We start from the raw sequence: 15594 nt of genomic DNA on the forward strand, positions 1-15594 counted from the left end.
AACATTTTCCCACCTCCACTGCAGTGCAAAACTTTCAGTTTTGCAAAATGAAAAGCCATTTTAGTATCTAGAGAAAATAACAAAACTAGTGGGGAAAGCATTCGCTAATTGAGATAAAATCCTTCCACCTTTGTTACCACTTAGCAGTACTGTACTTTGAGAGTAGGTATTACTTAGTGTGAATAATGACAACAGAATCTCAGCTTGATTTCAAAAGTTATTTCTGCATAATTTATTCAAAAGATAAATTCCCTAATGAAAGATACTGGATCCACTTTAAACCAACATTATTTCATCTATAATTACTGCCTCAGGAATACCATACTAACTGCCATTTATCACTGTCAGCGACTTTTGAATTCCTGCTACAACCATGGTATCCCATTGGGTTTGTTTGTCTCCGAGAGAACATGATGTTTCTCATTTGGCATTGCCCTAAAAAAGGAGAACAAAACCTGTCATCCCCTAGAAATATATTTAAATGTTCTCTATGTGCTTTAGCACATAGAGGAGAGTAAGACTATTCATTTCCTTGTAGATATTTCCAACGCAATACATTGTATTTTACATCTGAAGTTTGGAGGTCTTCAGTTCATTAGTGCGCCCCTTCCTTTCTTTTCTTACGAGCCGAGTACCCATTACCCACCACATTTCTTGCAAAGCTTGGAAAACAATGTAGATGCTCATAAAGCTAAACTTCAGTCAAAAACCCCCACACTTCCTCATGATGACAATCTAATCTTTCATTAGGAAACAATTAGGAAGTAAATGTGCTTAAGAACATTAATTTGCAATTGGTTCAGCATGAGCATTAGGGAAACTATTAGTCATATGTCCTAATCCAGTGTCCATTTTAGACAAGAAAAAGCTAGACTTGATTCAGGTAATGACTACAACAATGCTTTGATGTCTTTTACTTTATTATGTCTGTTGGTGTGCAGTGGAAGACTTTAGAAGCAAGTAAAATAAAAAAAAGATAACTGGTTCCTGGTAAAAGGCTGTTTCCTGTCACTTTGTGAAGGTCCTCCTGTTATTGTTCATTAAAAGTGGAAAATAAAACCTTCAGGCTTCCTTTTAGCAGGTCCCCATTTTTCTGTGTATTTTGGATATAACTTTTACCTTGTGCTAAGTTTATACAAAAATAAAAGCAAAATACTTTTTTCTCGTCATTTGCTAATTCAAAATCCGCAGTTACCTCATCTGTGTGTTAGTGACAGCTGTAAAAGTTTTCAGTTCTAGAGCTGAGCTGGAAATATTCTCAATGGTTGGTAGAAACTGTCTCTTTTAAACAGAAGGTACATAAAATAAAATTCTCCTGGAAAGATGTCTCCTTATAAAGCACCTAGTTATTTAATTTGTTCTCAGCTAATTGGCAATTTCGACAGCAATTTGCATCCAAGAATTCCAGACACAGCAGAGAACAGAAGCCTACCCGGAGCTCCACCAGATCCCTGGGACCCAGCCGTACCTCAGAGACACAGCCCTGATGCCACATGTGCTGACTGCATCTTCCCTTAGAGATGGCATTCATCATCTCACTCACGGTGTGTACAGCCTTACTACGAGGAAAAGACTAGGAGGGCTATCTGCGGGTACTGAGCATGTTGGAGACATCAACCTCACTGACTGCCACAAGTGCAAGACTGTCATTTTGATTGCTGGTGTACACGTAAACGCAGAGCGCTCCCAGCTCTGCGCATGGGAGCAATAACACCTGAGCCCTTCAAATGTAGAAACAATTATCCTGGCACCTCAACCAGCAGCCAGCATGGTGACCTGCAGTGAGTTCCTCTATTATGTATTATCAGTAACATTGCAGAGCAATGCTCACATTTTGTGAGATAAAACGGACAATAGGGATTGTAGTCAGATTTTTTTTCCCTCTTGCCTGAATAGTCTTTATTTATCTCCAGGCAACAGGAGAGAAGAAAAGTACAGAGAGCTTGCACTGTCATCTGACTGTTTAACTCTTCAGACCTTGTCTTGGAGTGGAATGCAATGTATAATGAAATTCCTTTTTTAAAGCCAGAATGAATTCTGATATACTAAGACATGCCCCAACTTCCAGAAAACCCAAACTACATTGTTCAGACAGCGAACAAGAGCCCTTGCCTGCTCAACCAAGAGATTTCCAATAGAAAATGAGTTGATTTTCTGCCTTTACAAGCCTGCAAAATCTACAAGCAGATTTTCACGCACGTACCTGATAGTCCACCGACATCCATCTTCTTCAGGTTCTTTGCCTCCAGAATGACGACAGTCAGCTTGCCAGCAGTAGGCACATAACGGAGGGAGAAGCAGATATCACCCAGTTTTTCTTGCTGTGAAAGCAAACAAGACATGCTGCTATATTTGAATCATTTTTTGTATCTTTTAAAAAAAACAATTTTGAAAGCCTGACAGAAAATTAATAGGATTACATCTCAAACTCCTACTGTTAAACAAAGCATTGAAATGAACAATATGAGACATCTGCCACAAGTTGCCCAGCTTAAATCCTTGATAACCTCATGTCTGTTGCATCACCTGGAGTCCACAGCAACTATCTTGTACGGAGACAAATGACAAGATAAGTGCTGGCTGCAAAGTCAGTTATACTGTTCAGCATTTCACCCCTGACCATCAGGGTCCCACCAATACTGTTTGCCCTTTAAACCAAGTCATGACTGTTTTTTTTTTTTCTTTCCAGGTCGTGTTTCAGTGGAAATCAATTAACACACACGCATACATGAGTACTAGACTGTTTCCCATGTAAAAGTAACATGGGTGACCACAGTGTCACAAAACCAAAAAGTATAAAAAACACAATGCACAAAAGATTCAGTATAAAGAAAGACTTGTCTCCTATCTAACAGGCAAAAAAAAAAAAAAAAAAAAAAAAAGGAAGATACAGGCTAGAAAGCTTACTGTGCATCCCTCCTCGCATCAGGAATGGTTGGAAGGATATTTGGTTTTGCCTAGCAGCCTATAATCTGGGATCCTGCCGAATGCAACCTTTTGCAATTCATTGCTTAGTACCTTCCTAGTCTTAGCAAAGAAGGAAAGGCTGAATTATGTGCAGAATTACAGGAACTTTGTTTTAAAAGGAGGAGTAATAGATTTGAACTTGCTGTTATGAGAGGGGGAGAGGGAGAGAGAAGAGTGGAGTGCTGCTTAGAAATGATCACTAGGATGATCTGAGCTGCTTTCCTCCTTCCTTTCAGGCACAGCAGTATCTCTAGAGGGGTAAAAAAGTTGCTTTTGAGACAAGAAGAATCAGGTTACACTGAACAGTCCAATAAAGCATTTCAGACAGCAGCGTTTCTCTTTCAAAGACAGTAGTACTTAGGGCACATGTCTGTTTCCACAATTTATTCTGGCAGTAGAGCATAAAGTACATTTCTATCAAGATATATCTCTTTGGTTCCAGTGTTTTGTTCGAATAAATTGTAAGGTTGGCTGTTGAAAAGTTTTGGAGGTGTATCCAAGCTTTCTGTTAGGACACTAGGTAATTTTTGCAGAAATTGTGCACTGTACCACAAATGTAAAAGGAACATGGCAATTTACCAGGTTCTAAGAGCCAAGGGGGAAGAGACAACATCAGAACCTTACCTAAAAAGCTGGGGAAACTCTACTTAGGGCAGGTGCTCACATGTTCATGGATGTAGTGGGTATTTCTTAGAGAAAAGACAGCCCATGTCCTAAGGATTTTACCATGTGAAAGGAATTAAAATGTTCCTTTCCAGCTGGGAGCTCAAGGTTCCAAGCCTTTTAAGAGAAACTGAACTTCATTTGTTAAGCCAAATTTTCAGCATCAACAGCAGTTCTTCTCTCAGTAGCTCTTACATATGGTCGCTTTTTATCCAGGTTTGGATAAGCATCCGCAGTATATCCATCTGAAGGATGGATGCTAGATACTCAGCTATACTTCAGAGTTTACATCTTCCTCCCTTACCAAAAGGTGCATGGGCTTGTCTTGGAAGACTTCCTTGGGGATGTGGGACTCTGCTTATGTTGTTTCCAACAAAGGACTGGAAGACTATATATTAAGAATGGCATCATGTAGTCATTGTTCCTTTTCATTTTCAAAAACTTAGAAAATGCAATAATAATGCAATACCTATAAAGAGAGAGACTCTGAATTGATTATTACAAGTTTGGAACAAGACCCAGGGTTTGTAATAGATAGTTCCCTGCAAAATATCAGCTCAGTGATCACCAGTGGTCAGAAAACATACAGAATAAACACAAAGTTACGTGTAATTAGGAAATGCTCAGAGAGAACACAATAAAATATCTCGTAATGTAGAATATATGCATCACATACAAAAATGCCATCAGAATGCAGACATGCTAGTGTCTTGAAAACTTTTGGTATCCTCCCCACCTCAAGAAGGATATGGTAGAACTGGGAAAGATTCCAAGAAAAGCAGCAGGAATGATCAAAGATATGACACAGCTTCTACAGAAGGAACAGCTAAGTAGATTAGGGCTCTTCAGACTGGAAAGGGGTTGGCCAGGGAGCAGTATCTTAGAGACTTTGATGTGACCCAGGAGGGCTATAATCATGTTATAACCCTGCTCGAAAGAAGGGATCCTAATATCAGAAAATTTACATTTTTAACTCATATCTAGAATAACCATGAACTACACTGCTGTGGAAGGACTTGCTGTTCCTCCCTGTCTGCATACAATGCTATAAATCCCAGCATAGATTCTGATCACAGAAATACAGGTTTCAGCCACACAATCTGCATCACTCCCTCTCAGCTCTAACTGAGCCTGCAATGGCACCGTGACAGCAAAACACACTCCTTCCTGTTCCCCTGACATTCGGTTTTGGAAGTCCATATCAGCCAGGCTAATGGTGAAGTTGACCTATCACTTGCAGCTTGTTCAGAATGGAAGAAATCAATAGATTATTGATTTGCGTTATCGTGATCACAGCTCACCCAGCCACCCGCTCTTCTCTGTGGTTGCTGTTCTGTCATAGGGTAGACTTAGCTTACATTAGCCTGGTTATACGGGGCTCTGAATAAGACTGAAACAGGGTATATTTGAAAGCTCGTTTTAGTTCACCATCTCAGAGACCTTTGTATTCGTGTATCACCCAACATTCAAGGGCTCTGCCCTCACCCATAGATTCATTAGGCAGGGCTTCAGTTGTAACAACATGGGAACTTGTATTCCCATGTATTCCTCAGAAATGAGCCTCACTGACAGACTATCTATTTTTGGAAGGTACTTTTAAATCAATACCATGCTTCTAATTGTTCCTTTGATTGGATTTTTTTTTTTTTTTTTTTAGTTTGGTTTTTTGTACTTGTGTTGAGACTAGAGTGTGCTTAGTAAGCATAAAACTGTGTTAGGATTGCTATCTGAGCGGAGGTACTGGATGAGGTACTTTACAAATACAATTAGTGCCACGGAGACCATCACCTCTCACCAGCCTTTCTCCATCTGTAATCATGTTATACTTCTGTGCAAATATCATAATTGTCTACACAGAAGAGTAATTTTATGAGAGCATTTAATGCATTTTTAGCCTCTCTTAATGTGATTTTAGCTGCAGGAAGCACAGAGAAGAAGCCAGCACCATGTAAAGAGAGTTTTCCATAGATCCCCAGCAAGCCATGGGAAATGGCAGCAGATGATAGCTCATTCCAGTGAATAACGTGAAGAAAAAGCATAGCTATCTCTTGAAATGCCTACAGAAGCATGTTTAGCAATGTTTTGTTGTTATTAAAAATCTGTATTAGCTGCATTTCTTCAATATTTCTCATACTTTTAAAATTTTCTCTTTGCATGACTGCCGTGAGTTTTCTATTCCTAAGCTGTGGTTTTTTTTTTTTTTTTTTTTTAATTTTAAAAGTATTTGTCATGCAAAATACTGCAAGTGGCAGCACTGCAATGAAGCAACAAAAAGTAATCACTAGAGGTGTGGTTTGCAGGAGATAATTACAAACCCCTGCAGGGCTATGAAGTACAGGTGAGTGCTTCTGGTATGGTGATTAGCTCATGGAGGTGCCTTATTGTTATTATGAATTTCTTTCAGCCCTATGTATAAATAATTTATGTTAGTAAATTACTTTGATCTCTGATGGAAACTGTAAGTTAGTGTTAGAAACTTCCAACTGTTCACAGACATTAACCTATTCATGTATAATGCCTAAACACCAATCAAAAGACTCCATCTAAGCAACTTCATAACTTCATTACATTTAAAGAGGATGCAATGGAGCAGAACATAAGTGACATAGACAGAGCTGGTAACACTTCTTCAGCTTAGAAAAGGCTATTTGAAGTCCTGTTGAGAACCTGGACTTTTTAGAGTCGACTCTAAGTGGCTCTTGCCTGTCTCATGTTTCTTCTTGTATTTGTCAGTAGTCATTTTTGCCTTGACAGTACACGTTCCTAATGAGCTACAGAGAAAAATGCTATTTATGCAGATTACTCTCATTTGCACTGCAGACTCTCTAACAGTGATATCTATCTTCTTAATATAAACATTCTCCACGTTTTTGTGGAAGATATTACATGAAAGTTGATGCTTGCAGCTCTCTTGGTAAAACAATACCAAAATAACAAGCCACAGCACCATATGCTTTTTCCTAATTGGATCTAAGACTCAAAAATAGTCAGTAGAGGAAGGATACAAGCACAATGAGGTGGGTTTCAACTTCAATACCTAGTTTTGATTGTGAATATTTGCATAAGCCAGAGAGAAACACAATAGGATGTGGTTTGTGGGTGAAGACCCAAAATACAATCTTCTACAAATCAAATTTTCAACAGAAGCTCATAATGCTCACTGTATAGTTTTCGCACCAACCAAAATGTTTTAAAATTCTGTGGAAAAAACAGGAACAGCATAAAGGTAGGTTGTAAGCTAAATTAGTCTTCCAAATTCAGGGAACCCGGGTAAACCTGTAATGACAGAATCTCTAATCCTAATTCCCACATCCACGGACTTTAGACAGTTTTGGGGCCATTGCATTCTGTCTACACATGGAGATCTCAAATCCAACAAAATCCTTTTCCTGTCGTGCAAACCATAAATACACTAAGCTGCAATGGTCTCACAATAATACCAGTAACAGAATCACATGGATGCAGAAATGAATGACACAGACTGGCCACAACTTCAGTTAAGCCACCACAGCAAGTGGGCAGAATTAGCAACTCATACACGTAGCTGGGATCTACAACTGGGAAAATAGTGCTCCTCCACACCCCCCAGGACAAATAGGGATCATACTGGGAAAAGGAAATACTGGTTTGGTGGGCTCCCCCTTTTTCTTTAAACCTGAAATTGTACTGCCACAGCAGCTGCCCTTAACGTGACCAGTTTCAAAGGCACCGAATTTTTTATAAATACATGGTTAAAGAATAAAGCAGAAAATTTCAAACCTGCAATAGGTACAATCAGGAAAGAAAGACAATCTTTTTCTCTTATGCTTGCAAATCTGGATAAGATGACCCCACAACATGCAGACGATTCTGTCACAATTAGGCAAACGAGTGGGAAGTGAGCAAGAAACTCTTAAAACTCAGTTTGCATAAACAGGCTAGAAATAGATGGTGCAGCAGGGAAAGATAAAGGAGAACTGGAAAGAGAAAGAAAAGCTGAAGCTAATGTGTCAGCCCATTATGATAGCATTTTTGGAGCCCATCACATGAATATGCATGTACACCAAGTACCACTGTACCCCAAAGCCTATGGGGCTTGGGGGTATCCCTTTTTGGGATAAAGTACTGAGAGCACATAGGAGAGGCAGAGTTTTCCCCTGCCTTTTCAATCAAAAGGCTGATTACAGAAGTAGCTATTTCAGACTTGCAAAATGTTAACTATAAACCCAGTCAATATAAACTTAAGGACTTTAACTAAACCATTAATCTGACAAGCAGAGTAATTCCTTTGCTGTCTAAAAGAATTTCATGCCCATGAGTGGAGCAGCCATGCTGTTAAACAGCTAGTGATAAATAGGTGCTAAATGCCTCTGGAGAGAAGGAAGAGCCTTCTTCATCGCTGTACCTACCGCACTTTTGAAGAAAATATTTTAAAACAATAATATATGAATAGGCAATGCCCTGAAGCGTGTTTCCTTATTCAAGGCTCAGTCTATATTTGCAGGAATAACCCACTTGTCTTAGAAAATGGAAGTACAGAGTGCCTGTGATCAAAAGCTTCTCCTGTTTGCTTTTACTAACTTTATTTCAGAAGTGTCTTCATAGGTTATACCCTGTTCAAATGTGCAAACTTAGCATAAAAGGAAGTTCCTGTTAATGTACTGTTCAGTTACAAGCCACATAACAATTAAATTAAGAAGCAAAGCAAAGTGAAATAGGTTACAGCAGGAGATCTCAGACGAAACAGAGGGTTCTTGAGGCAAAAATCCAGAGGACTCGTTTCAGATGCTGTAAAAAAAGGGATTAGCAGTGACAACAGGCTAAAGAAGAGATGGAAAGGAGACTGATGCTAGGTGAACAGAGAACAGAAATAGAAGCAAAAGTCCATGAGGTAAGTTTTAAAAGGGAGAAATTTTAGGGCAGACAGGGAACAATCTTTCAAATGAAGTCAATTTATTAAAGGTATCAGGAGGTGGTATCTGTAGGGATACAGTCATGGTATAAAGTAGGAGTAAGGAAGAGCCAAAAGAAATAGTTTAATTGCATATTCCTTTTGACTGATTTTCCTACTACAGTCTTAATCTCCGACTCCTTTGTGATACAACTTCTATATGCGAGCACTACTTTTTACCTTTGCTTAAAAGGAACAGACCTGGCAGCATCTTTCTGTGGAAATAAAATCTACTTTTTTCCTCCCGTCTGAACAGCACTACTCAACATGGAAATTCTTCACAAATCCCTGTCTTCTTATCGCAATACATATAGAAAGGTAGTAGACTGCATTAATTTTTTTTTTTTTAACTGCCCTAATTAGGTAATATTCTTCAATGCAATGGTAAATCAGACTTGAAAACAAGTTGGGCAATAATTTGAACCAGCCAATGTTATTAAAAAATTAACAAGTCAGGTTTTGTCAGCTTCCTCCTTTTAGTCCTCTTCATTACATTTTTAACTGTTTAGAGAAAGCACTTCTATTACTGCTTTCTAAAAAGCAGAGGAAATGGAAAGAGAAAACACTGTTATTATTAGTAGAAAATGACACTTCACAGTCATCAGTTTAAAAGCATTACAATCAGCTGCCTCTTGCAAAATGAGAAACGCTGTGGCTGAAGGCACTTGATATCAAAGATTAGCAGAAACACACTCTTTGATTTCCAAACAAGAGACCATGCTACCAAACATATCGAGTTCTTAATTAAACAAGAAGAAACTGAATTTCTTAAGTAAACGAGAAAGGGAGGAATGAATTAAAAGAAACATATATATGCCCAAACATCATAGCCTGGTTTTCTGTAACTCTTTGCCTACCCACAAATGTTTGCAGCTGGCTGCTCTGCTTTAATGATTGAATCTCATTCTATTTTGCCACTTAGCTTCTCCTCAGCTCCTGCCTGATCATATTTCTAAATGTCACTCACGTTTATGCAGGCCAGTGCACAAAACAAAATTAATTTAACTGAATGGCACATTAATATTATTACTTTTGACAGCACGGAAAACTTATTAACTATAGCATGTCATGAAGCTAGTCTTTTAGTGAGTAGTCGAAGTACAACATTGAAAGGAAATGTAATACATTTGAAAGTTGGGTTTTTTTTGACTTCTCAGACACTGTGAGAAGTCAAATCACAAAGCTTTTCCATAATTATTAGAATATTATATGTGCATTACAGTCACTTTACAGAAAATCCTTGTCCTCCTGAGATAGGGCACTGGAAACCACAGTACAGTACCCTTGCTTGATTTGAAAACATCTCTTGTAGTAAGTATGGGCACCTTAATGCTTAGTTAATGTAGTTTCTACTACCAAGAACATCTTAGTTTCTGAAAGCAACTGACTCTGAAACTTTAGTTTATGGATTGAAATTACAGCACACATCCAAAAATATACAAGATCGGTAGACAGCAGAGAACTGTAATTAAGAATCAAATAAATTACTGATTTCTTAGTTGTAAGATGCGCCACTGGATGTGGTAGTGTATTAAAAACCTGGGATGAACAGAGTCCTTGCAACAATGATCATACATTATCGATTAATGAAAGACAACAAACAGATTAAACAAACCAGTAGATGGGAATGATTGGCACAATGGAATGAGTAATCCTCTATGGCTGCTGTACGTTCTGCTGAAATTCAACAACCCCAGGGAGAGACTATCAGGTGAATTCAGTGCCTCCATTACTGAAGCTATTCAGTGTATTTCTATTTGATCTGCAAGAACTACAAAGACAAACTCAGTGGAATTTGTGGGTTACCTTCATAGCCAGCTATCTTCTCCCCTTTCCTCTGTAACAAACTACCAAGACAAAATGACCTTGCACCTTGTACCAGTCCCAGTTACATTATAAATAAATGGTTCCTTTTGCAGTGACACTAACACAGCCTGGTTCACTCAACTCCCGCAGATATATGTCCTCCTTTCTCTCATCTCTTGCTTGCTGTAACACCAGTTCAGCTTTCATGTTCCTCCATAAAATCCCCCAGCACTACCACCAGCTCCCTTCCATGACCCCAATCACAAACCCCACACAATACACCAGCCTCCTCCAAAATCTCCTAAATTGGCAATTAGGCAAGAGGCAGTACATGATGCCATTGTTTTAAAACTAGAAACTTGCTGGTTAGCTAGCAAGAGGCCAAACAGAACATGTGAGGACCTCGCACATTCTCAAGAGTTTCCCTGAACATGACAAGAATCTGAGTATATATCCTCTTTAAGGACAAATAAGGATAGATAACTGAATTTACAGCAGCCTTCTTACCATGGTCCCCAGCTTCTGGGGCAGCATACAACACAGTTCTGTCCCAAAAAAAGCTTGTGCCTTTATTTTCAAAAAAAGAAAACTCAGGCATACAGGCAGGTCAGGATCCTCATTGCACTGCAGCCACAGTAATGACTTAGAAAGGGCTGCAGACCAGGGGACTGCACAGCAAGCTGAAAAGGAACTAGATTTGCTAATGGGAAAACCATAGGCAGCTGATGTAAGTTAACAGCTGATAGATGAAGTCTTACCAACAGACAGTTTTCCACCTGTAATTTATCAAGATGAAGAAGACTTTCCTTCATGTGTAATTTCACCCAAGTCAATATCATCTTTTATTTCCATCCACTGCTTCTGTGCTACAAGCATAGGCAGGTTTTGAAATCCCTTTCTGTATCATTGCTCTTCATTTGGAAAGTTTTCTTCCATTGTCCTCTTTTACTAATTTTTGTACTGGAGATTTTTCCCAAGCATCCAAACTGCCTAAAAATATGAGATGAGGTAAAGTATACGCAGCTGGAAAAGAGGCAAGCTGAAAACCCTCATAAAAGCTCAGAGCCACTCCTGTTCTAGTGCTTCCTAGTTTCAGGGAAGCTCTCTCAGATAATTTTGATATTTTTTGTCTTTGGTTCCAGTTGAAATGAAGAAACTAGTATACGTCTCCTTCTACAACCTCTTGCATTATGAAATTTAAGTTCAGCTTTTTAAAAATCTGTGATTGGTTCAAGGTTGAGTTCCGTCTAACTAGTGCTATGTATTCAAATCTATTGGCTTTCCCCGACCAGGCTCACATCCATGTCTTAAACTAAGCATTCAAAAATATATTTTTATGAAACTACTGAAATAGATTCAAGTTTTTGGATAAATACAAACAGGCAAAAACCTTGTTTATTGCTCCACTTCCCCTGGCTGTTTCCCGTTGAAAAACTCTCTTAACACATTCTTTAGGAAGGCAAGACAGCTCATCAAAGGTCATCATAGCAATCAGTACCACACACTGAATTTCATTAATCTCTTCAGTAAGAAGAAAGAGGTCACTGCAGTCATCTATAAAAATCTAGGAAAGAAGACTGTACTTATCGTGAGATCTCTGGCTCAATTATGTTCATTTTTAATAAATCTTAGACCACAAGGGAAATTCCAGAAGACTGGAGCAGTGCTAATGTTATGCCCATCTTACTCAAAAAAGGCAAAATGGGATGAAGGCACTATCTATCAGCCATTTGCCTTTTATCAAATCCAGATGAAACAAAGGAAGAACTCATAAGAGTTTGCATTAATGATGGTTTAAAGGATATGGAATATAATGAATGTGAAGTCACGTGGTTTTATGGAAAATAGATCCTTTCAACTAAACCCAGATTCATTCTTTGATAAGACTGTAAATTTGGTTGATGAAGGAAACATGCAAAAAATATTTTTTTTTCTTTTCAAGGTCTACTGCTGTTTCTACAGATGTGGAAGACATTTCTGCTGATAAAGTAAGCAGGTGATACAATAATTAATGTAATGGTAAATATTAATGCAACAGGTTGGCCACAGAGAAAGTGCTAAGTCACTTAGCTGTAAACAAGTCACACAGAGTACATTTTCATGCAGCCAAAAGCAAAAATTTTACATCCTAAGGCAAAGAACTCAAAACTATTTCTAAGTAGCTACTGAATTGGGAAATACATCTTACAAGGCAGTGCCACCTGCTGAGGATTTAGGGGTCATAAGCTACAGACCATGAACTGCTAGTGTAATTCTGTGCAAAACGCTCAACAGTAGAAGTGAGCAGAAGCAGCTGGTGGCTTTGCCTGTCTAGCAAGGGTTTAAAGTATACTGCACGCAGTTCTTGCGTATGTATTTTTTTAAAACGCTGAAAACTACAAAAAAGGTAAAAAGTCACAACTCTTATTGGAAAAAGCGTGATCTTGAAAAACATAAAAGATGAATTTTTGCAGCTTTCTGAGAAGAGGATTGGAAGTGTCTTGATTACAGTGCATAAGTACTGTAGAGAAGAGGAAGCATCATGTATTAAATGGCTTGAATCTACTGAAGAACGGCATAACAACAATCAATGACTTGGAGTAGAATCCAGCAACATCCAAATAACAAATAAAGTACACATTTTAGCAGAGAGGTAGAGTAACTGCTGAAGCTATGAGGAATGTGTTATTTTCTCCATCTACTGATGTCTTAAAATCAGTACCTTGCAAAATCTTTGGGTTTGAAGACCCTCTAAGAGTTTTCCAGCAGAGGTGCGAAGCTGCTTATAATGACTACTGGTCTACTGTCAGCAGCCTTCTCTTTGTAACCTTTGTTAGCAAGGTCTGATGCAGAATTTTCCAGCGGAATTTGCACAAAATTCTGATTAGATAATATTAAAATGTGTCATGGGAGACACGGTTTTGGTGAACTTCCACTAAAAACATGCAGGATAATGCTGAAAGTTGGGATGCCATGAGGAAATTGAGCTTTTGGAGTTTGCAGTCTAGGGCCATGCAGCCAGGACAAAATGCCATGGGCTCCAAAACCAAGCAAAGTCTAACTTTCAAGCTTGTAAGGGGATTTCCCTGTGCCACCTTCCTCCCAACTTGGCACAGGGGAACACCTCTATCTCCTTGATACTGCCTGTTTCCTAGATTGAGTTTGATTATATGAGGTTCTTTAAAATGTTCGTTGAAGATCTAGGAGTCCTCCAGATTTAGGGCAGACGACCTCACCTCATTTAGAAAAAGACCCAATTTGATAGGAATTAGTAGTATTTCACAGAATCACAGAATCACAGAGGTTGGAAGGGACCTTTTAAGATCATCTAGTCCAACCAATGAAAAAAAAAAAAAAAAACCCAAAAACAAAAACAAAAACAAAAACCACCACACACGCAACCCACACACACACCACCACACCACCCAACACTAATCCATATTCCCAAGCACTATGTCAACTCCTCTCTTGAATACCTCCAGGGATGGTGCCTCAACCACCTCCCTGGGCAGCCCATTCCAATGCCTGATAACCCTTTCAGTAAAGAAATATTTCCTAATATCTAACCTGAACTTCCCCTGGCGCAACTTGAGGCCATTGCCTCTTGTCCTATCATCTGTAACTTGGGAGAAGAGACCGACCCCCGCCTCTCTACAGCCTCCTTTCAGGTACTTCTAAACAAAACAAAGATTTTTGAAATGGGAGCCTTCTCTGCAGGAAAAAAAAAAAAAAATAATGTTAGCTAGTCTAGGCTCAATGCAAATAGATCCGATTTAAAGACCTGTCATCCTCAGTAAGAGCCCATATTGTGGTGCCTTCTGGCAATAAACCCAAGGAATCCATAAACAGGTGGGCTAAAAAGTTTAAGGAGCACATCCCAGTGTTTATACACAAGATATCCACAGCTTTGTATGTAGTGATTGTGCTTGAGGCTGATTAACAGCTAGTTTTCATGATAGGGAGCATATCAAAAGGGAAGTTTCAGAGCCTTAAATTCGTACATAATGTGACCAGTGTTTGTGCTTGCAGGAACTTATGCCAACTCTAGAACTCTGCGGCTGAAATCCAAGCAGGAAGCCAATATTCTCAAGTCATTCTGGAACATATGATTGCTGCAGCAAATGCAGTAGAGCATAATTAAAATCTGTTCCCATTTACAATTATCATATATCAGAAAATATTACTTTTTGCATTTTATGTTTTTAATAATAAAAGTTGCAACTTTCAATACACTAAATGTGCACAATTTTCCTTCAGGCTGATGGATAAAACTAAAAGCATACAGTTCTCCACTAAAAAATCAACTAATATTTTAGTATCACAGACAGAGATCCTGAAGAAATAACCATGTTTTTAAGAGATTTTAAATGATTTAGTATTTTAAACAGTAAGTAGGAAAGTATGATTCTATATGTAGAGAAACATCATTTGCTATATTGAATTGCAATGAGACAAATTGGTCCTCATTGTAAAAAAACGAGGATGGGGAAGCATGTGCATATTTGGATGGCACATCAAGTTACAGGTGGGGTTTTTTTGGAGCGCTCTGATGTATATTTAAGAGTGATAGGGATGAAAAATCTACTATGACAAGAAAGAAACCATGGGTTACAGTGATGTGCTGTGGAAGAACTGCAGCTCTTATGCTGTTTCACAGAATTGTAACAGTTGTACCTATTTTCTGGGCAATAAGTACAAGCAAAAAATTAATTCAAATGACCCATACCTCCTGGAAAACTTGCCTGCTCTAAAACATCACAGAAATCTAACACTCAGCCTGACTGATTAATGTGAAAATCTGAATTAATAAAAACACTTTCAGCATAATCTGCTGCTACCTAATTCTGTGCTGGGCATTAACAGACAGGGCATGTCAGCTGCAGACCTCAGGGCACTCACACTGCTGCCTGTTTTGAAGCCTGAGCTCCACTCATCAACAGAGATCCTCCTGTTAATTTTCACAGTTACTGAAGAAGATATGGAAAAACAAAGGTAAAATAACTGGATTCCAGACAGCCCAGTAGCTCTGAAGATTACCAGAAGTAATTTAAGTAGCACCTAAAATTGGTTAAGGATCTAATGGGAAGCTCAGGCACTGTCTACCCACAGGCATCCATACCACTGAGAAGCTGCAGTGCCATGTTCTATGCCAGTGGCACCAAAAACAAGTTATAAACGCCACATAATGGTAATCGTCTAGGGAATGACTTAGGTTAGAATTTTATGGCAAGGTCTCTATCTAAGAAGAA

At 38.7% G+C, this 15594-nt stretch overlaps 1 protein-coding gene across 2 annotated transcripts in view; it reads right to left on the reverse strand.

The window, feature by feature from the left end:
• The window catches only part of SYT1 (synaptotagmin 1), a 131083-nt gene that overhangs the window by 51914 nt on the left and 63575 nt on the right, over nt 1–15594 (reverse strand). For both annotated transcript variants that reach the window (XM_074167946.1, XM_074167945.1), the window contains exon 6: nt 2204–2321. In XM_074167946.1, coding sequence (XP_074024047.1) covers nt 2204–2321 — 118 coding nt within the window. The remainder of the gene's footprint in view (nt 1–2203; nt 2322–15594) is intronic.

This window comes from Numenius arquata, chromosome 2, assembly GCF_964106895.1.
Source record: "Numenius arquata chromosome 2, bNumArq3.hap1.1, whole genome shotgun sequence".
NCBI classification, from domain to species: domain Eukaryota; kingdom Metazoa; phylum Chordata; class Aves; order Charadriiformes; family Scolopacidae; genus Numenius; species Numenius arquata.